General features: G+C 39.2%; 1 protein-coding gene across 4 annotated transcripts; it reads left to right on the plus strand.

Annotated features, from left to right (window-relative positions):
- On the plus strand, positions 1-20,317 carry cttn (cortactin). Of its 4 annotated transcripts, XM_072464943.1 has the most exons (16): positions 1-155; positions 1,999-2,105; positions 2,919-2,992; positions 3,067-3,196; positions 6,232-6,342; positions 7,297-7,351; positions 8,198-8,308; positions 8,986-9,096; positions 11,392-11,502; positions 13,722-13,832; positions 16,102-16,157; positions 16,235-16,304; positions 16,914-17,140; positions 18,664-18,778; positions 18,894-18,962; positions 19,052-20,317. In XM_072464943.1, exons 2-16 carry the CDS (start codon positions 2,022-2,024, stop codon positions 19,186-19,188), a joined length of 1,572 nt encoding a protein of 523 aa, XP_072321044.1. In that variant the 5' UTR covers positions 1-155; positions 1,999-2,021; the 3' UTR covers positions 19,189-20,317. The 4 variants fall into 4 exon arrangements, with proteins under 4 accessions (XP_072321044.1, XP_072321045.1, XP_072321046.1 ...); XM_072464944.1 differs by lacking the exon at positions 13,722-13,832; XM_072464945.1 differs by lacking the exon at positions 8,986-9,096.
- Positions 20,318-21,624: the final 1,307 nt, after the last annotated feature.

Below are 21,624 nucleotides of genomic sequence, written 5' to 3' on the forward strand. Positions count from 1 at the left end.
ACCCGGAAGTAGCGGAATGAAGGGAGTGCTCTTCATCCAGGAGGAACATCCAGCTTCTGCTTCAGCGTTTTTTCTGACAGGAGCTCGTTTTATCAGAGGACCTACGCACTCTCGCACTTTTCCCACGTTTGGACCCGACCTCCTCTTTGTACCCGGTATGTATTTTACCATTTACGTGCATTTACGTGGCTCGCGAACGCAAATATTTGTTATTGAATCGGTTTGATTAGCTTTAGCCGCAACCGCTAGCCCAGAGGAAAACGCGAACAGGAAATACCACGGTCAGGTAAGAAGCCACGACTGCTCCACATTCACAGCCAATTTCAACATTTATTTTGGCTTCAGTGCCTATTTTAGATACTTAAATTGAAAAAACGGTGCGTATGTGACATTTTCTAAGCATAATTGTTAGTGTAAAAGGCGAACAAAGCGCTGCAGAGTTAAATTTGGCATGGCTGCTTTTGACCAAATGTCATGAATCTAACCAGAAATACTCAATATGAACAGAAAATATCTTAAGGTCTCGTTTTTAAAAAAACAAATTTTATGTTATATAATCAACAGTTTAATGAGGCATGGAATAAATGCTGTGTCAATCTGTGTTTAATCACTTCTAGACAAGGAATTGCATTGATTGAAACTCTAAATGCATTCAAAACAAACCAATTAGCATGAGCAGTTTTATTAAAATATATACCTTTTGTACCAGTTTATGAATTCTCAATCATATCTATATTGATTAGTTCTTAACAATGCAAGAATGTGTGTTTTATTCTTGAAATAAATAACTAAAATGACAAATGCCAAAATACTGCATTCTTCGTTTAATTTTTGATCATTTCATGTTTTGCGGATTTATTTATTGGACTATTTTGCAAAAGGGTGTGGTGCTGCCTGGTGTGTGTTGTCAGAAAAAAACTTGGGACGTTGCTTCCTGGTTCCTGGTCTGAACTCGGGACATTCTTGAGGAGGAGAACTCAAAAGCCACGTACGAGCCCAGGACAGAGAAAAGACCTGGGGCAGACCCACGCAGACTCCTCCTCGTCCTGAATGGAAAAAAGCACAGCACAAAGAGGGAAAACAAACGCTGAGTCAGGCTTTGGTTCATTGAAGACATGCCAGATACACAACAACAGCAGCGTGGTTCTACTTGTCATAGTTTATGGCTCAACAATGCATGCAGGAGTAACATTTGGATTCTAGTCTGAATGTAAATTACAAATCAGATCTAATTAAAATATTCTACACTCCATTAATGTTACGAAAATCTCTTTTTACACGTTTTATGTTATGTCAACCAAAAACTGATGATGTTAATCATATTTTGTTTGGTTGGAGCTTATCTTTTTGCACTGTTCTCATGTCCATACTGTATATTTGGTATTTTGCATTTATATTCAAAGATCTAACTAATTTAATAATAATAGCTGGTCTGTATTTCGGTTCCAAAACATGAATTGAGCTGAGAGCAGGAGTTTTATGATTCAAATTGAGCCGCGATTTGGATGAAAATGAGGTGGAAAATGTGTACATTTAGTGCATTTGATGAAAACACTCACACGTAACTAATTGATTAGAAAAACGATCGTTAGTTGCAGCTCTACTATCATTATTCCAACTCCTTATTTCATGCTTGCCTTTCTTATCATATTCTCTTTTTAACTTGCTCTTAAAACTGTACTTGGTTATATATTTAGTGACGTAAAATAATGTTGGACTCCAGGAAGACTAGACTCTGATTAATACTGTATTCGGTTGATTTATAGGAGACATATTTTGCTAAATCGACTTTTAAACTTTAACCATGTTTTATATTTGTTTTCCCTTCTCATTTACCCATTGCAACTTTGTTCTCTGAATCATACATGTATTTTTTCATAGGATTTCAGAGATACTGTTTTAGTTTTACTGAACAAAACTCAACACTGCTTCCCCTTCATTCTGACATCGAAAGCGCATAATTGTAAATGTTGCGATGCCCGTTTTCCCATGTTGCAGTGTGTTTGGCGTGAGGTGCGACCATGTGGCGGGCAGCAGTCGGACAAAATGTGACCATGAATGTGGACGACGGAGGAGACGACTGGGAGACGGACCCAGACTTTGAGGTTGGTCTTCACTCTTGTCATTTATTATTTAATTGAATCTACTTCATCCATAGATTTCTCTGGGACATTGTAGTGAAGCCAAATGTAATTTTTCCTTCCTTCATTCTTTAAAGTAGCTCAGACACAGACGCGCACAGACGCGCACAGACGCGCACAGACGCGCACAGACGCGCACAGACGCGCACAGACGCGCACAGACGCGCACAGACGCGCACAGACAGACAGACACGACAGACACGACAATTATGAAATTCTAAGCCTGGGTTATTCAATTTTTGTCTCTAAAAATGTGGCAAATTTTGAAAGGACTCTAGTTTACTACACAAAATCCCCTCAGTAAATATGTTTGTAATATGTCAGAAATTTAAACCTTGTGCTATCCATTGTGAGCTTTATATATCGCAAATATTATGTGCAATTTGGTCATATAAAGTGCCTTGTTTATAGAGGTAAACCTAACATGTCAAAAAAGGTCAAAATACATTTCCCCCTACATTTATATAAGTGAACTACCAAAGAAGTTTCAAATCTATATTTTCTGAATTTCTTTTTTTTTTTTTTTTTTTTTTTTCCTTCGTATTCACCTGCAGTTTTTCACCTTTTCCATAGGTTTATATGAATTTAATCTTTCCAGCCATAACATGTTAACCTTTACAGGCATTTCAAGCCAGTATAGGGTTATAGCTTACAAAAATAAGTAATCTTAATCAGTTGATCTTTTTTGCATAGTGATTGGGATTAAGTGCATTTTATTGAAGTCACAAAGGTTAATAATTAAGCTTTCACTCTTCTATCATGCCCTCTTTCTTCCAGAATGACGTCTCTGAGAAGGAGCAGCGCTGGGGAGCAAAGACGGTGGCAGGTTCAGGACACCAGGAGCACATCGAGTGAGCTTAAATCTTCTCACTTTATCTGACGTTGCTGTAAAGGTTTTGGTCTGAGTCTTGTGCTTTTCTTCCAGTATCCACCAGCTGCGTGAGACGGTCTCCACGGAGCACACCAAACTGAAGGAGCAGGAGCTGGACTTGATGCCCAAAGCCTCGCACGGCTACGGCGGCAAGTTCGGAGTGCAACAGGACCGCATGGACAAGGTGACAAGGGACATTTCTTTATTGTATATTAAAGGGCACATATTATGCAGCATTCGCTCTTTTAACCCTGTTCTAACTTTGTTTGTTACCTCATCAAAAATATACCTGGCGTCAGGCTTTTAGATGGGATTTGAAAACACGGGGGCCGTCTAGGCAAAAAAACGAGTCGCTTCAGCATTCTCTGGACCACTGCTCGGTAGCCAATCAGAGCGAGAATCTTCTGCTGTTTTTAAGTTCATAAATAATCTCCAAACTCGTTCTGTGAATTTCTGCCTTCTTATCACGATCAGTACGACTGTTTTGACCAGGAAATTAGAGGCACGCTACATCTTCCTTTGGGGTCCGGAGCTTTTTTGGCCATTTTTGGGTACCTTCAATTTTGCCCTGATATACTACATTAAGAAATGTTTACCACTCCAATGTTGGATATCTTTTTTTTTCCCGCACAACCTCACTTATATGATCAGTTAGTTAGTTTTTCACTTTGACATACTATTTCAACATAACTGGACCTAAACACACACAGAAAACACACAGTCCGTCTAGAAAAATTGTTTTTTTCATTGTAAAACCCTCAAACATGCTCAACCAAGCGTTTAAAAAGGTTCAAACTGAACCACAAGGTGCAAATATGAACATATAAAAGTATTCTTGTGATATATACAAGCAATAAACTACTATTTGTGCTACTTCTCAAAACAGTTTCTGTCCAAAATGACATGTGAGTGAGGTTCAGAAGGAACTCTAAACCAGGACTAACCCAGGACTAACCCAGGACTAAAGCAGGACTAAAGCAGGACTAAAGCAGGACTAAAGCAGGACTAAAGCAGGACTAAAGCAGGACTAAAGCAGGACTAAAGCAGGACTAAAGCAGGACTAAAGCAGGACTAAAGCAGGACTAAAGCAGGACTAAAGCAGGACTAACCCAGGACTAAAGCAGGACTAAAGCAGGACTAAAGCAGGACTAAAGCAGGACTAAAGCAGGACTAAAGCAGGACTAAAGCAGGACTAAAGCAGGACTAACCCAGGACTAACCCAGGACTAACCCAGGACTAAACTTGATCAACATGAAGTGTGCTCCTCATTTTGCTTCACAACAACTATATTACTGACAATCAAATACTTGAAATACTAAAACTCTCAAACTACTTAAAAACAGCATGATTCCTCTCGTTCGTTCTTCTTCTTTGACTATTTGTCATGTGACTAATGTTAACATTCCTCGTGTGCATCCTGAACATCCGTGTTAGCAAAAGCTAATGTTTTTTTCAGTTTCGTTTTATCACAAAAGACGACAAAATTATTATAAGAAATGCAACGCGCGCAGATAAGTGCGCATATTTTTCCGCACATTTTAATGGAATTGAAATTATCATAACTTTGGTTTTAATGGATAGATTCGCATAAAAAAATCACTCAGACGTAGCGTCAGGTATCCGCTTCCGCATGACGTCCATCCGACCATGTTTCAAAACGCACCGGTGCGGGCGTCGACCCGAAGGGTTAACTGTTGAGTGTTGGCAATAATTGTCCTTTAAATCTAGACTGTCTCTCTTGTGATGTTTTGAACCAAAAAAGTCAATTTATATTCAGCAGAGGTGGGAAGAGAAGCCAAAAAATGTACTCAAGTAAGGGTTACCTTACTTCAAAAGACAACATTTAAGTACAACATAGTGTTCCAAGAAATGTCACAAAAAACTTAAACTCAAGTAAGCGTAACGGTACGTACACACCGCTAAACGCGCCCTACGCAGAATTTGAGCTCGTGTACATTTGAAAGGTTTACGCAGTGGACGCGCGCTCTCGACGCCCCGGCCACTATACACAGGCGCGCTCAAGCTCTCTGCGCACATGCGCAGTAGAGGTGTTGTCGCATGAGCAGTGGAGTTGTTGTCGGTGTGGCCTTTCATTGTGTAAAATGGCGGATATCGAGAGCGTTTTTTTCACGTTTTTGGTTTTCAATCAGTCTTTCGTCTGCCATTGTTGACGAGCAAGGAAAAAGTGGCGCTTCTTGGGGAATTCCACGGGGAATACCGGAAATGCGAGGGGCAATACTTACGTACCTACGTCACTGGAGCGTCAGCTCTGATTAGCTGCTTCGGCGGCTGCTACGCTTCAGCTGCAGAGACCTTTACATATCTGAACGCGTTGCGTAAATGTAACGTTGAATGTAAACTGGACGCTTCGGGCGTGGCGGTGTGGAAGCCCCTTAACTATCTGGAGGAAACATCTGAAGAAAAGACAGAAAACCAGAAATGATGCGCAAAATGAGAAAATAAATCACATCTGAAGGATTTAATATTGTCAACTTAATGTATAGCTTTTGCCACTTGTAGATTTACTCACGCAAGAAGAAAACTGTGTTGTTTGAAAACAACTCCAAGTACAATTTCTTTCTAAACTTACTTGAGTAAATATAACAGAGTACGACCCACCTCTGATTTTCGGGTTTTCAGAACATGTTTGTAGAAGTCTAAATGTTTTTTATCTCAAGCACCACCTAAACTTTCACTCCCACTCACTCAAAACTGCGGCGGAATCAAACGGTATCAAACGGTACGTTGTCGGTTATTACTTGCCACTAAACTTTAAGGAAGTACATTTCAAATCCTGTTCAATTTCACTTTCTTTTTGTACTAGAAACCATATATTCCCTGACAAGTGCTTGTGTAAACCAAAGCAACTGCAGTTTTATACAAAAGAAGAGTCAGATTTAGTTTAGTTTGTATACATCAGGGCAAATTGGGGCTCTAAATACTTGCATGTTTTGCCATGTACTTGTATTTGTGAGCATTGAAATAGCTGTTTTAACACCTGGTCCACAGCTCTGTCAATAGAACGTCTAACGCCTCAGTGGCGTTTGTATAAATTATCTTTTCCAGCATCGGCAGCACATTTCTCTCTGTGAATGTGACGACGAGGCCTCGTTTCCACCTCGCTGTGTTTAATCTGCGATGAGTCGGAGGCCTGCCTTTCCCTTGTGCTTGACTTTAATCCTCTGGGTCATATTTGTTTACGTTTGTGTGTGTTTTCAGTCGGCTGTGGGTCACGAGTACCAGAGCAAACTGTCCAAGCACTGCTCACAGACGGACACTTCTAAAGGCTTCGGAGGGAAATACGGCGTGCAGGCGGATCGCGTCGACCAGGTACGACAGTGTTTTGTCAACCGGGAGGCAGCGAAATGGCTAAAAAATGTCTTAGGAATCTGAAAAACGGAACTAGTTATTCATTTTAAACAGTTTTTGCAACGGTCCAAACTTGTTCCTCACTTTTCTATTGCATTCTGAGCATTCTAATGGTTTATAACAAGTGCTTTTCAGAGTTTTGCCGTCACGATAAGATAAGATAAGATAAGATATTCCTTTATTGTCCCACATGGGGAAATTTCATTGGATAAAGCTAATAAACATTAGCTACTGCCTGCTAATGCTAATGGAACTAATTATTTTCTATAGATTTAAATGGAATTAATCATTTGTATAGATAAAAATTGTATTAATCATTTTCTATATACCGGTAGATTGAAATGGAATTATTAATTTTCTATATATTTAAATGGAAATATTAATTTTCTATATAGATTTAAGGCCGTGGCTGCAGAGCCGCGGCCCGCGGTCAAATGGCCGCGCAGTTTCAGGAACCGCGGGACTTCTCTTATAGCGTCATGGCTAACCTTGACCCTAACCTTGACCCTAACCTTGACCCTAACCTTGACCCTAACCTTGACCCTAACCTTGACCCTAACCCGGCGCGGTCTAAAACGGCGCTAAAACGCAGTCAAATAGCAGCGTAGTTTCAGGAGCCGCAGCGCGCGGCCCGCACAAAAATAACATGGCAGTTTCGGCCGCGGCTCTGCAGACACTCCCTAGATTTAAATGGAACTAATATTTTTTATACAAATTTAAATCTAACTACAAAAAGAAGACGAGGAGTGCGTTAGCGGAGTTTAATCTGCCTTTTATATTTGCATAAATACACTGAATTATCGATAGTGCCACGCCCCTTTTTAGTCGACTAATTGATGGGCAGGGCACCGGCGTGGTTCATGATTTCAGCTTGAACGTTACAGACGGCCTCACTTTACGTCTCTTATGTTTCAGTCGGCTGTGGGCTTTGAGTACGCTGGAAAAACGGAGAAACACGCTTCACAGAAAGGTACTGTCTGGACACGTCTGACGTCTGCTCACACTTTAGCTCTCACAAGTGTGTTTGGAACTAAATTCAACATCGTGTTTGAGATTTGATATTAAACCTTCTTATCACAGGGGAACTTTTGAGGTTCAAATATTAAACATACGACTCATGTGGGTAATGCTGAGTTATATTTACTTTCCAGAATAGTTTTCAGGTTTCGTACTTTTACTTCTTCATTAATTCATTCATTAAACATTTGCACATCAGATTTGATTCTTTTTTTTTATTCTGTTCTTTGCAAATACCATAATCTGTGAATGAAAGTGAAAGGACAAAACATTAAATAATTCAATCATAAATCAAATTTTAAATATATTGTTTGTCCATACTATTATTCAGTTTTTATGTATTTTATATAATATTTTTAAAGCTTTTTTCTTTTTAAATTTAAAACGCACAACATGGAACAAACGGAACACGACCAGAGAGTGAAACAAGTATTAATTGTTTCAAATACTTTTACTCTCTTAATAATTCGGTGACATAAGATAAGATAAGATATTCCTTTATTGTCCCACACTTCCACTTAAGTAATAATATTTTAAAGCTCTGAGTACTACGAACAAAAAACTTCATTGCTCAGTTTATTTATTGCCGCTTGTGCTAAAACAAATGAAAGGACTAGGCACAACTATTTGACTGTACCCGTATATATTTTTACACACCCTGAGCTCGGAGGAGGAGGAGGGACTTTAAAATTACCCAAAATGTTTTATTTCTGATGTCGGTCATTCAGAAAAAGCTTTACTGGGATTAAAACTGTGCCGGTTCATGTTTAACGCTGTATATTTTGTGTGTGATTTCCAGACTACTCGACTGGTTTCGGCGGTCGATACGGCGTTCAGAAGGACCGCGTGGATCAGAGCGCGATGGGCTTCGACTATCAGGGGAAGACCGAAAAACACGAGTCCCAGAAAGGTTCGCTCAGTGTTTTTTATTTTTTATCCTGCAATTCTATCTGTGCAAAAAAAAGTGGTAACTTAAAGATACGCCTGTGTAACTTAGTATCCTTTGAGATTTTGCCATTTTAATGCCGTACTGTGCAACATGACACCGTGAAGTGACGTAAAACATACTTTTCATTATTCGGGCCTTTTTTTTAAAAATACCTTTGGATGATCTTATTCCTTCTATTTCATTTTTAGAACTCAAAAAAATGTGGAGAAGGACTTAAACTAAATTGGCTTTATTTTCTGTGCAGTGTTACCAGCAGGAGCATCTTAAATAAGGCTGAAAACAATAGCCGCCGGCTCAAAACAAGACTCTTTATTGAAGGGACCTGATTAAACTTTGCATTTGAAAGAATCATATCTTCAGGGGTTTGTTCTTGGCATAGACGCTCACAAACTATTTGAACAAGCCCAGTCCTGTTCCGCCTGATGCTTTATATATTATACTTTATTAGCACTGGTTTTAATCAATATTTCGTTTGTTGCAATTTATTACTTTAGTAGTCAACGAGTCAAACGATAATTTCTATTAAACGTTTAGATTTTTCTTTTTTGTTTCAGTTGTTTTGTCGACTTTCTTTCCGCTCATTTACAGGTCAGGCCAGGTCTTTAGACAAAAACTTTCATTTTGTAATATTTCTCCAGACTATTCCAAAGGATTTGGAGGGAAGTTTGGCGTGGAGACGGACAAAGTGGACAAAAGCGCTGTGGGCTTCGAGTATCAGGGCAAAACTGAGCAGCACGAGTCCCAGAAAGGCAAGTGGAACCTGTTTTTTTTTTTTTTTTTTTTTTTTTAAAGCTGCAGTACCCCACTTTTCTCACAGAAATAAATGCCATGCTTTACAGGCTTTACAGCGCTCCTGAATAAAAGCCACGCGCACAACATTTACAAAGAAAATAGAAATTGTACAGATATAGAGACAACCGCTGTTGTGATTTTGAATCTCCTTTACAACAGGCATTTCCTTAAAGTGACGTGGCTCTGAGAATCTTCTACTGTTTTTAACTCCATAAATCATCTCCAGACTATTTCTTATCACTATCAGTACAACTGTGTGGCTTCCTGGCATTGCCCTGTGATCTTTCCAGTTATTATTAGGCCCGAGCGCCACAAGCTGGCGAGAGGCCTATTAATCTCGTAAGGCCGTGCAAAGCACGGCTGCGAAAGTGCGCACGTAGTGCACACAAAATCGAGCGCGAAGCGCTCGCCCACTTCCAAACACTCACTAACGCACTCCTTCACTCATGCACGCCCCGTGCATACTAATTAGTAGTAGGAAAATGGAACATTACCGTTGTAAACGGGCGAAGCCCGTGCAAAAGTGCGCACTAAACGAGCATTTTACATTGAGATGACGTCATCCCCATATAAAGCACTCATTTGCGCTAAGTAGCTCACGAATACGTTCCCCATCTCTTGCATGTTCCGTGCATATAAGCATGTAATGCAAAAATTGAACATTATTACTGTATAGAGGGCCAAAAACACAAAGTGGGCGGAGCCCACTCAAAATTAACGAAAGTACCCGTCAGTGACCAGGGACCCACACCATGAGGTAGGAAAGCGCGAGCGCTTTCCGAAAATGTATAGTTTATGATATTTGAAAAATGGGAAACATTGTTTTCGCATCGGAATATTATTCTTTCTTTCTTTCGTTCTTTCTTTCTTCTCGGGACCAACCCCCCTATTTTTCACCCAGTGAACATTGACGAAAAGTCACAAAAATTTGCACACCTCTAAAAATCGTGCCTTTCTACATTCTGGCTATTTCCCTTTTCTAAAATTAAAAAAATTGGCGCGTCAGCGCCCCCAAATGTACCAAAAATGCATTGAGAGATGAGAAATGACCCAAAAAAAAATCTGATCGTAGAATCATGAAATTTGGCGCAGAGGTAGATGGTGACAAGAGAAGTAAAAAATATTATTACGGCAACGCCGTCCGCCAAATGTCGGCCATATTGCTTCAAAAATGGCTAAACATGACTTCGAAGTTTTTCCAAACGTCGTACTTTTACGAACTCCTCCCAGGGCGTTGGCCCTAAAAAGCTGAAATTTGGTGAAAATGCTACTGAGGAGTGGGACATCAAAAGTTATCCAAATTACATTGATACCTGTCACGGTCTCTGTGCGGCGAAGCCGCAAACTGTAGCAAGAATTTCAGAAATCTCCCAAATTTTACATTTCTGCCGTTTGCGCAGATAAAGTCCGAATTGTGTCAAATTAGAATCAGTTGTTAAACTCTTTGCCCTAAACCTACTTGAAGTGAAATAAATTAATTTGGAGCCACAGCGCCCCCTACAGATTTTATATGGAGGTTAAATATTTAGTTTTGCGAAATTATATGAAATTTGACACACAACTCAATTTTGGCATCCCCATCAAAAAAGTCAATGAGACCCATGTCATAATTGTTATGGCTTTGCCGTAACGATGACCGAAACCTTCCATGTTATTCCAATGGGGAAATCGCGAGAACATGTTTACACTTTAGACTTTCACAAACTCCTCTTAGGGCGTCAGCCCTATTAACCTGAAATTTGGTGAGACTCATCTTGAGGGGTGGACCATCAAAAGTTATCCACATTTTTATTCAAAGAGTCACGGTGTCTGTGCGGCAAAGCCGCACATTTTGCCAAGAATTCAAAATAAAATTGCTTTTTGATGGTAAAACAAAGGGGAGAAGATGTGACAGCGTCACAGATTCAGCAGTAGGCGTAATAAAAGGACAATTGGGGCGCGTTAGCGCCCCCTCCTCTTGCGGCGTGGCGGCGGTGTGGCGGCGGCGTGGCGAGGGCCGATCATTGCCGCTTGCGGCTATATTTATTATTATTATTATTATTATGAATCTGTGTAATTCCTTCTGCATACAGTTTTAGTTCTAAAACAGGAGATTCCAAACTAAATGTTCTCAAGAGCAGGTTTAAAGGCTGAAAACAACACAAATAATTCATTATATTTGTCCTTAAATTTGTCATTGAGATGCACATTTTTGTCATTATTTCCAGCCTCTAGTGCACTACATTTAACACATTTATTTGTTTGTTTTCCAGATTATGTGAAGGGTTTTGGGGGTAAATTTGGGGTTCAGTCGGACCGACAGGACAAGTCTGCTCTGGGCTGGGACCATCAGGAGAAAACACAGCTGCACGAGTCTCAAAAAGGTACCTTTACATTAATAATAGTTTTATTGGTGTCTCCGTTTTATATTGTTATAAAAAGGACTTTTATAGAACCTGGAAACTAGTTTAAAATAACTATGAAAGAAAAATGCTTAATATCGGGTATTAAATGAATTTGCTTACCTTTGTTTATTTATAAGACAATTAATGTTTACAGTTTAGATGTCAGATGTGACAATAAAACAATAGAAATGAGTTTTGAATATGTTAAACTCATACATTTTAGTTTTTTTTTTTTTTTTTTGTTATTTCAGTCCAAACTTGTGGCCTTTACTTTATTTTTTTACTGCCGATAATAACGATTTGACTGTTAACTAATTAACTGTTAACTAACAAATGTAATTCAAACTCGTCAATCGATTAATCACACTTTGTAATTGTAATATTTGCAATTAATCTTGTTTTTTATTAATTAATTATGAATTATTCCTGGTTTGAATCATGAAATTATGGTTTAATACCTTTTTTTTAATATATCAAATTTTGAAAAGTAAATTCATTTTAAAGGTCTAATGGAGGATTTTTTGGCGCCAAATCGGAGTCTCATTTCCTCGTGGCGTGGACAGCCGAGTAGTTCGTTCACATGTCATCATCATAGGATGCACACCTGCAGCCTCGTTCTGGCTCGTTCCCAGGAGAGCAGCACGTTTTCCTGTGTCTAAGCGCATTGATCTATCATAATATAGTTCCCTCAGTGTACGGGACAAAATTAAGACAGAGAAAGACCGTTCGAGCTGACTCAGAAGAGACAGAAATCTACGGGAGACGAGAGATGTGATGCGATCCGTCGCGCTAATAAGCAAATGCACGTTTGGCCGCGAGGCTTTTCTCTGCTTGAGTTCTCAAATCTACGAAAAATCGTCCATTACGCCTTTAAATGAGTGTCTTTGAGTGTATAAACACTTCCTCTTCTTCTTTGTCTCTGATGTGGTCTCTTTGTGGTTGTGGATGTGTTTTTGAATGGTTTTTACTTCCTCAAATCGCCGAGAGAGTGATTTCCTCAGATAAACCAAACCTGGTCTGTGGTTTCACTTCTGTCTTAATTTTAAGGGAGTGTCTGCAGTGCCGCGGCGCGCGGCCGAAAAAGCCATGTTGTTTTTGTGCCGGCCGCGGCTCCTGAAACTGCGCCGCTATTTGACCGCGGTTTAGCGCCGTTTTAGACCGCGCCGAGTTAAGGTTAGGGTTAGGGTAAAGGTAAACCATGAGGCTATAACGGGCAATAAGGGAAATGCCGCGGTCCCTGAAACTGCGCGTCAATTTGACCGCGCCGCGGCTCTCCAGCCACGGCCTAATTTTAAATGGATTTATTTCACAACTCGTGGAGTTCGTCTTTTAAAATGTAATTATGAGCCCTAAGACATTTGCTGATTGCGAGACACTATTTCACAATCCAGTGCTTTTTCTGTCTTTTTATATCATATTATAAATATTATATTTACTGTAACTCATCAGTGAAGTGAGAAAAAGCGGATGTAAAAATCATTTTTGTGCAAAACATCTATTGAGATGCCTTCGCCAAAACAGTTGGGAAAACTAAAACTTAATTATCACTCTAACAAATCTAACTTTAGTATTTAGCATCTTAACATTAGAATAACTAACAGTTCACCAAACATTTAGTCAACTTCAAAGACCGAGTTCGATGGATTGTGGTTTCAAATGTCATAAATGTCACTAATCTGTGTCCTCAGACACGAGGTAAACATGTTCAAATGAAGGGGGGAAAAATAGGCTTTTGCTGATAACGATTTGAATGCTGTTTCGTTTCTCAGAAAACAGAATGTGCCTCACATGAGCCTCTCACAGTTTCAAATATATCAAATTATAGAAGACGTGACGACACAATCCCGAGGCGAGCTCTCTCTATTGTTTTCAGAAGGAGAAATATGGACCATTGGCATAATTGATAATTTAAAATAACATATTACACATTTTGAATGGGAAAGTGCATGAACAGCTTCGGTTTCCTTAGTAACCGGCCAGAGGAAGATAAACTATGGGCTGGGTTCACATCTTCTCTGCCACTGCTGTTTTGTCACAAATGTAAATTATCATTGCGTTTTTTTTAACATTCAGGGACGCAGTCGTCCTTTCTTAAGACGAAGTTTGAACACTTGTGAACGTCTCATTTAAATGTGTGTGTCCACGTTGTCCTCTCACGTGTCTGTGTGTCCGTGTGTGTTATTATCTGTGTGTTTCAGACTATAAGCGTGGGTTTGGAGGGCAGTATGGGGTAGAGCGAGAAAGACAGGACCCCTCCGCTCTGGGCTTTGAACACAAGGAGAAACTGTCTAAACACGAGTCTCAAACAGGCACTCAATCTCCATTCAGATCCTCCCCACGTCTAAGCGCGGGATGTCAAGATTAGTTGTGATTTTAATTAAAAACATAGATTTTATGATAAAACGGTCCAATCCAATATTTTTAGAGCGCATTAAAAACAAAAAGTCAAAGTGCTGCACACAAATTAAAATGTTCATTCTTATTAATAGATGGACAATTTGATTAAACTGGACACATTTGTTGCTATAGATCTCAATATATTTATCTTTTTTACGCTTTTATTGTGAAATGTACGCTCCAAACATATTCCTCCAAATAAAAAAAAAATGTCATGGAATTGTTGATTTTGGTCACAGTTGCTCTGATTGTTTCATGTAGGGCTGAAACAATTAGTTATTGTGACGGGTCGAACAATCAAAGTAACTCTAATTGTATTTTGATCATCTTTAACTGGACTAATAGTGCAATAAACGCATAAAAAAAAAAGATGTTTTATCACAAAGAAGGCAGCATTATTAAATCAAAATATCAAAAATGTACTCTGATGTCAGTAATGCACATTTGTAAATCTTTCTGGAAGCCTTCATTCACTTAAACGTAATTTGGTTTAAATATTTGTTTAAATCCCAATGAACAATAGAAATCATTTGACTGCTCGACTGTCGGATCAGATTGACTCTTCAGAAAAATATAACATGTTTACTTCATCTGTCTTTAGTTCAAATAGTTGTGCTTAACTTTGAGGTTTTCTCAAATTGCTAATGAATAATTGTAAAATGGAGTAATCTTGACATCTTGACATCCCTGCTGCGAATGACGAACCCCTTGATCTGCAAGAGATGCCTTTTAGCTTGTTTTAGCTTGTTTTAGCTTGTTTTAGCTTGTTTTAGCTTGTTCTAGCTTGTTCTAGCTTGTTCTAGCTTGTTTTTAGCTTGTTTTTAGCTTGTTTTAGCTTGTTTTAGCTTGTTCTAGCTTGTTTTAGCTTGTTTTAGCTTGTTCTAGCTCGTTAATGCATCACCTTTTCCTTCTTTTGGCTGAGCTTGAGCAATGACAAAATGACCTTCATTGGCTTCACCTTGTCTCCTGAACCCTTGTTTGACCCTTTCAGAAACTTGATTCTTTAGGATTATGGATGTATTACCTGTGTTCCATGTTTATAAATAAGAGGATTTTATCTTCAAAGTTTTTTTTAAATAAAATGTCCCTGTGTGTTGTTGTGGTCGGACTTTTAAAGGTGCACTCTGTAACTGAAAAATACCTTGAACATCTGGCATTCTTACTGTCAGCTTGATCGCCTCTCCACAGGGCCGACCTGTAACGTGGCCTGATGGTGTCTCTATGGAGATAGATGAGCTCAGTTCATCAGAGCCAAAGCTGTGTCTTTCATAAGCATGCTCCAGACAGGTTGCTTAATCGATGGCTTTTCCCTATTCTGATTCCTGCAGCTGCCAGTAGATGGCGCGCTAACAAATTATAGTAAGCACTGCTGATAGAAATGTATGTTGTTATTGGCCTTTTAAACCTGCTCTTTGCTGTGGCATCTCATGTTAAGTAATGTATCTGCTTTCTCTCAGTCAGGCGTTCCCTCGGTAGGATTTGGTGTTGGCTAATTGCAGCAGCGGGGCTTACATGAGAAAATAAACAAATTCTAGTTTGCCCCGATATGCTAATGTCAGAACACAGTTGTAATGAACACAAATCGGGGCAGAAATGCTCAGAACAAGTCACAAATCTTAAAAGTTTAAACCAAGTGTTTTCCGGGGCTCTGAGGAGAGGACCTCGTAAACAGGATCGATGAAACAAGTGTGTATGACGCTAAATGCAACTCCAGGTATGTTTTTGATGAGGAAACAATGTTGGAACAGGATGAAAAGGGTTTTAGTTGTAAAACATGAGATGTAATAGCAGGAGTACAAGAGCATGTTTAAAATATAAATTCATAATGTGTGGCCTTTAAGGCCTAATGCTGGACCTGCGACCAGAAAAGTTACACAGTGCACCTTTTTAATGAATACAAAGTTGTAGATCACATTATTGCTCACACTGTCTCGTATTGCATTATTGCTTTTGTTTGTGCATGAAGCTCCATGTTCAGACCCGTGCTCGTTTCTGTCCATGTGTCTCCTGCAGCGCTGCATGAGATTATATATTAGATTAAACCAGATGCCAGTCCTAAAATGTGTCCTAAAATGACTTTGTCTGAACTTGGGTTGCTTTATTTTAGCTCTTGCAGAAAAAGTTCAAACAAAGTGTGGTTCTGATTTCATGTATAAATAAATCTGACAAAATTGTTTTCAGATTATTCAGTCGGATTTGGAGGGAAATTTGGAGTTCAGAATGACCGCATGGATAAGGTACGTAATGATGCGTTTGAAATGAAATGTAGTTATTCCTTCCAATAAAACTTTACATTTCCCTCTGCTGTTCTTAGAGTGCAGGAACATTTGAACACGTGGAGAAACCCGCTCCGGCCTACCAGAAAACTAAACCTGTGGAAGCTGGTGAGTGTTTCCAGAACGTTACACCCGCAAGCGGCAGTGAAGGGCCTTGAACCTCACTCAACCCGTTATGTCATTTGAAACATATCACACAGATTCAACATCAAATACAATGTCTAGTTTTAAAAGTTTGTATTTAGATTTTTGAAATAATTGCAGACATGAATTGCATTTTTTTATTGAAAATACTTCAAAATTATGTCAATAAAAGAATTGCGATTAGACTCATTTGCACAAAAATAAGCAAAATCATGACTGAAATATGCCTTTTTTTTATAATTTAAAGGTTCAGTCCATCAGACTTTGGATTTTGACTACTTGTATTTGGAACATACAAAAAGTTACGAATAAATAAATCAATCATGAGGCAACATGATGGACATGGTTTTGCCTTTTCTAATTCCATAAATCGTCAGACTCTCTTTCCTGTTTAATCACAATTATTACTATTGCGTGGCTACTTAGCATCTCAGAGGAAATGTTCCAGTTTATTTACCCATGTAATTCCCTCTGTAGCCAGTAGATGGGGTCAAAACTCGATGGGACGGTGGGAAACGGCAGAGATGCAGATATGACTTTTCCTTTGGTGATTGTGTGTTTTTGCTCCCACAGTCGGCGGCAGCACAGGCAACATTAAGGCTCGGTTTGAGAACATCGCCAAGCAGAAGGAGGAGGAGGACAAGAAGCGAGCGGAGGAGGAGCGAGCGAGGCGTCAGGCACGAGAGAAGATGGAGCAGGAGGAGCAGCGCCGGAAAATCGAACAGACTCCAAAAGCAGAGTCCCCCGTCCCGGCCCCCAGCCCCAGCCCTCAGCCAGAGCCAGAAGAGGACACATACCAGGTACTTTATAAGATAAGATAAGATAATCCACGTGGATGTGCTGATGCTTCCAGGTTTATTCAAGAAGCTATAAATGTTGTAACAGATTTTTTTATTTGTGAAAAGCTCCATTATTATGATCTATTTATCATCCGAATCACAAACATAATGAATAACAGTTGCAATTAATTTGACTTAAAGTGCCACTATGTAATATTGAGGAGAATTGCATATAATTCCTGTAAATAAATACCCATACATATATTTAGGTAAAATAAAGACACTTTTTTTGGCAGTATTTATTTAAATAATATTTTCTGGATATAAATGTTTTATTTAAAAAATCTGAAGCAGTATAGTATTTTTGCCACCAAAGGTCAGAGGTATTTATTTTTTAAGTTATCTATAGATGTTTCTATTATTTTATTATTCATTGTTTTATGTTGCACCCTAACGCAGAGACAAGTGTCTGTTTGCCAACTGCGTTCAACGACAAGGGCAATAAACTTTTTCTGATTCTGATTCCAGTATTGGGAAAGTTCATAGTTCATAATTCAACATTTTGAACTAAGTTCTCAGCTCCAAAAAATGAACTAGTTCAGTTATTTTTTTAATATTATGCAATCATTTTTCTAAATTTCCACAGCCCAAATACAACCACAGGCACCAATTATTGTATTAGTTTATTGCTGAAACTATGTGTCAGATTTCATCTTCATATCCAATTCTGAATCCTTACCCAGGATTTACCTTCACATTGAAGAGACAGACTTCCCATGTGTTGCTGTCCATTCAGCCCACACTAGCAGCAGCTTTCAGCCCAACTGTATATTCTCAAAAACATGAGGGAGAACTTATTGGGCAAAGTTTGCACAGAAATGTTAGATTGTTCCCATCCTCACCGACCTTATCATAAAACTCACCTAAATGGTCGTAGCAGGGCGACTCCTGCTGCTCAGTTGACAACACAATGCTGTCGCGTCCATGCTGCGTTTTCGTTTTGATGCGCATGCGCAGTGCGGTACGACACTTGAAATCTCTGTCTGCTCTATCGGCCTCAACAACTTCAGAGCTCTCACACTTGCCAGGCTCTTTTTGGGCAACTTAACGGTGTGTTTTTCGCCTGGAAGTCTCTAGAAATCTGACACCTTATTAAACGAAAATAAAAAGAACGAAGGTGCCGTTCACAGACACCAGAATGAACGCGCTCACAGTTTCGTTTGTCAGCAGTAATACTGTTCAGTTCACGTTCACCAAAATTATGAACGCGTTCATGAACTTTCGTTCAATGAACGCGTTCAGGCACAACACTGTCTGATTCTGACTAAACCACAAGCCTGTGAATCCAGGTCATGTGGTGTCCAGCGGCCAATGGGATCGCAACAAGTTTGTGCTCCAGTGAGTAGGCGTGGCCCTGGGCTCTGGTATGGGTGGTACCCTCATTATCTTACAAAGTGGAGCCTCCTCCTTTTGAGACACATCAAGAGCCTCGATAGTTGTATTTGGAAATGCGAGTGTCACACACAAAATGTTTGTCTTTGCAGAACATCCAGGAGGGGGAGGAAGCGTCTCGGGAGGTTGACTTGTACAAAGCCGAGCCTGAGACTCATTACACAGAACCCGAGAGCAACTACCAGGCAGAGGAAACTCCGGCAGCAGGTGTGGGAGCCGCTTTATGACCTTTTAACTGTCGTTCCAGACGTGTTTGCTGCTCCTCGTGAACCTTTGGTTACGTTTGAGTAAAATGACAATATTTGGATGTGTTTTTTTTTAGAGAGTCAGCAGTACGATTATGGAGACGACGTGGGCATCTCCGCAGTGGCTCTGTACGACTACCAGGCTGGTCAGTTTCTCTTTCTAATCTGTATTAACATGATGTGATACTGATGAAACAAACTCTGATGATAACGTGACTTCTTCCTCTCGTTGCAGCCGGAGACGACGAGATCTCCTTCGACCCGGACGACATCATCACAAACATCGAGATGATTGACGAGGGCTGGTGGAGGGGCGTCTGCCGCGGCGCCTACGGCCTGTTCCCCGCCAACTACGTGGAGGTGCGGCAGTAACGGCGCCCCCCGCTGTCCAACCTCTGCATCTCCTGTCCGTCTCATTCATGTTTGAGTTAGCGCGAAGACACTGTGAGACAAACTCAGGTCTCCAAATGTTTCTGCAGTAGATGTACAAAATGTAGGCTTCAATTTAGCTGTGATTAAGTGTTTTTTTTTTATTATTATTTTTGCCTAATTAGGGATTTAAAGTTTCACCAAAGACCAGAATGACAAGATGGAGGAACAGGTTTTGAAAAAGTCGCAAATAGTTTTTAAAATTTAAACAAAAAGGCTCGACTAATGTGTAAAAAGAAATGTTAAAACAATGAACAGAAATACTTCTTGTTCATTTCCGAGGATGCGACAGGTTAAATTCTCAATTGCATTTTCACAGTAACTTTCTTATGTTACAAACAGATTAGTTGCTTCTTTTCTTGTAAATGAATCACATGTTCATCATCAAACTGCTGCTTTTCAGATTTTACACATTGTTCAAGCCTTTTTGGAAATGACAGTTCCTCGGATATATTCAGTCTGTTTAAAGAAACTGACCAAGTCTTTGCAAAGCTCTTCCCAGTTCCAGTTGCTCTAAATTTGACACTAAAAATTAAGCACTTAAACGATAGTAAAAAAAAAAGTTGTTGCTTTTTTATATATATATTTAACCATTCACCATCTTCTGCTATTTCAATATATTATAAGTTTAAATTGCGTAACTACCGGTATGTATCAAGGGGCCAATAACATGGACAAAAGCTCAAAATACACTACATTTTATATTTTATCATTGTTATAATCATGTACAGAGAGAAAACTGAATTGATAAAGTGGATAGTAAGGTTCCTTGTATTTTTCCGAATGCGTTTTTGTAGATGGTACAAACTACAGTGTGGTGGGTTAACGTGGGAAAATAACACTATCAATGACTTAAGTGTTGAAATATTAGGGATGAATAAAGAAATGTTTGTATTTTGATAATGATTTTAAAGTGTAGCTGCGTGCGTGTGTTTGTGTGTGAGAGATTGAGCGCGTGTTTGAGTTCAATAATGATAATAAAGTGTCCTTTTTAACCCAACCTTAGTTTGCTCCAGTCACAAATTGCAGGACTTGTTCATCTTTTTTATTTGAATAAATAATTGGAAAATATCCTGAGTGTGTTGTCTTCTATGATCGCTTTTAGGCGGTTTGGTATTTCTATTTTCTATGCACAAAATGGCATAAAACTTTGCAGTGTCCATGTATTTTCTTTGGAAATAAAAAGTATTTGAATATATCAGCATTTCTCTCATTTCTCTCTGGTGGTAATGTATTTCGAGTATTATTTTTATTTAGAGCTAAATCCTTGTGCTGGCTAAATGAAGCCTCATGAACCAATTGTGTCAATACACGAGTCGATTCTTCATAAGGCGCTTGTGGTCATAAATATGTAAAGCATCTAAAGTGATACAGGTTCACAAACAAAAGAAAAGCATATTTTATAGAGAGAAACCTACAAATAGAATAACTTAGAAGTGTCTATAGTGCGCATAGAATTTGTAACACTAAGTATCATTGACACCTTAAGCTCCATGAGATCCGAGTGCGCTTGGATCTCATACTCCCACAGCAGATGAACGCTCTACACATTGACCACAGATTGAACTTTATTGTTTTAGGTGCAACACAAACAAATATCCAACAGATGAAAATGGCCGTGGGACATGTCAGTGTGGTCAAAAGTTGAATAGGATGAGACTGTGAGTGAAGTGTCATACCCAAGGACACAACAACAGTGCGCACTACCGCCCTCGTGTGGCTCCTTGCGTTACAGCGGTCTCTACCATCCAAGCGCTTTAATACCAGGTCCATCCCTGCTTTGCTTTCCAAATCTGACAGGATCAGGCTTTGACAATTTGGTATAGCCACAAAATGTTTAGTCCTTTTTATGATTTATTGTTCCTTATTGTTTTTTTTTTACCGTAATAAGTCAAACTGCTTTCTCTTTCTCTCCTCTTTTTTTCTTTTAAACAGTAAAGTGTAAAACACATGAAGATGATGAACACTTTAAAGACGTATAACTACAGTAGGCGGCGGTAAATGCACCTTTTCAGTTGGCTGCTGACCGCCATTAAAAGTAACACAACAACAATAAGTCAATCTGCAAGTTCTTTTATTACATTCTGACTTTAAATATAAAGCTTCTTTATGATGTTGCGTGAAAACAGCTCATTGTTCAACATTGTCTAAAGAATAACATCAATCTTCACGCTCATAACTTGAACAACACTTATGAGTTAATGTACTTGTGTTTGCATTTTCTCTGAATAACAAGACAACCCTTCTGCTGCCACAGTTTTATTACTATCAGCAAAAACGCATTGGATGAATTAACATGCAGGTATTAAAACATTTGAAATGTTATCCACCTGAATGTGTCACTAGAAACATGCAAAACGTTTAGTACAAAAAGTATAA

The sequence above is a fragment of the Eucyclogobius newberryi genome, unplaced genomic scaffold, assembly GCF_026437365.1.
Source record: "Eucyclogobius newberryi isolate DKJ021-1_F unplaced genomic scaffold, fEucNew1.0.hap1 SCAF_5, whole genome shotgun sequence".
In the NCBI taxonomy this organism is placed as follows: Eukaryota; Metazoa; Chordata; class Actinopteri; order Gobiiformes; family Gobiidae; genus Eucyclogobius; species Eucyclogobius newberryi.

What these genes read in the sequence shown, in the direction of transcription:
- cttn (XM_072464943.1), top strand. Translation starts at nt 2,022, where the DNA reads ATGTGGCGGGCAGCAGTCGGACAAAATGTGACCATGAATGTGGACGAC. An exon ending in AACAGGACCGCATGGACAAG is followed by an intron (nt 3,197 to 6,231) that starts GTGACAAGGGAC and finishes GTGTGTTTTCAG; the next exon opens with TCGGCTGTGGGTCACGAGTA. An exon ending in AAAACACGAGTCCCAGAAAG is followed by an intron (nt 8,309 to 8,985) that starts GTTCGCTCAGTG and finishes ATATTTCTCCAG; the next exon opens with ACTATTCCAAAGGATTTGGA.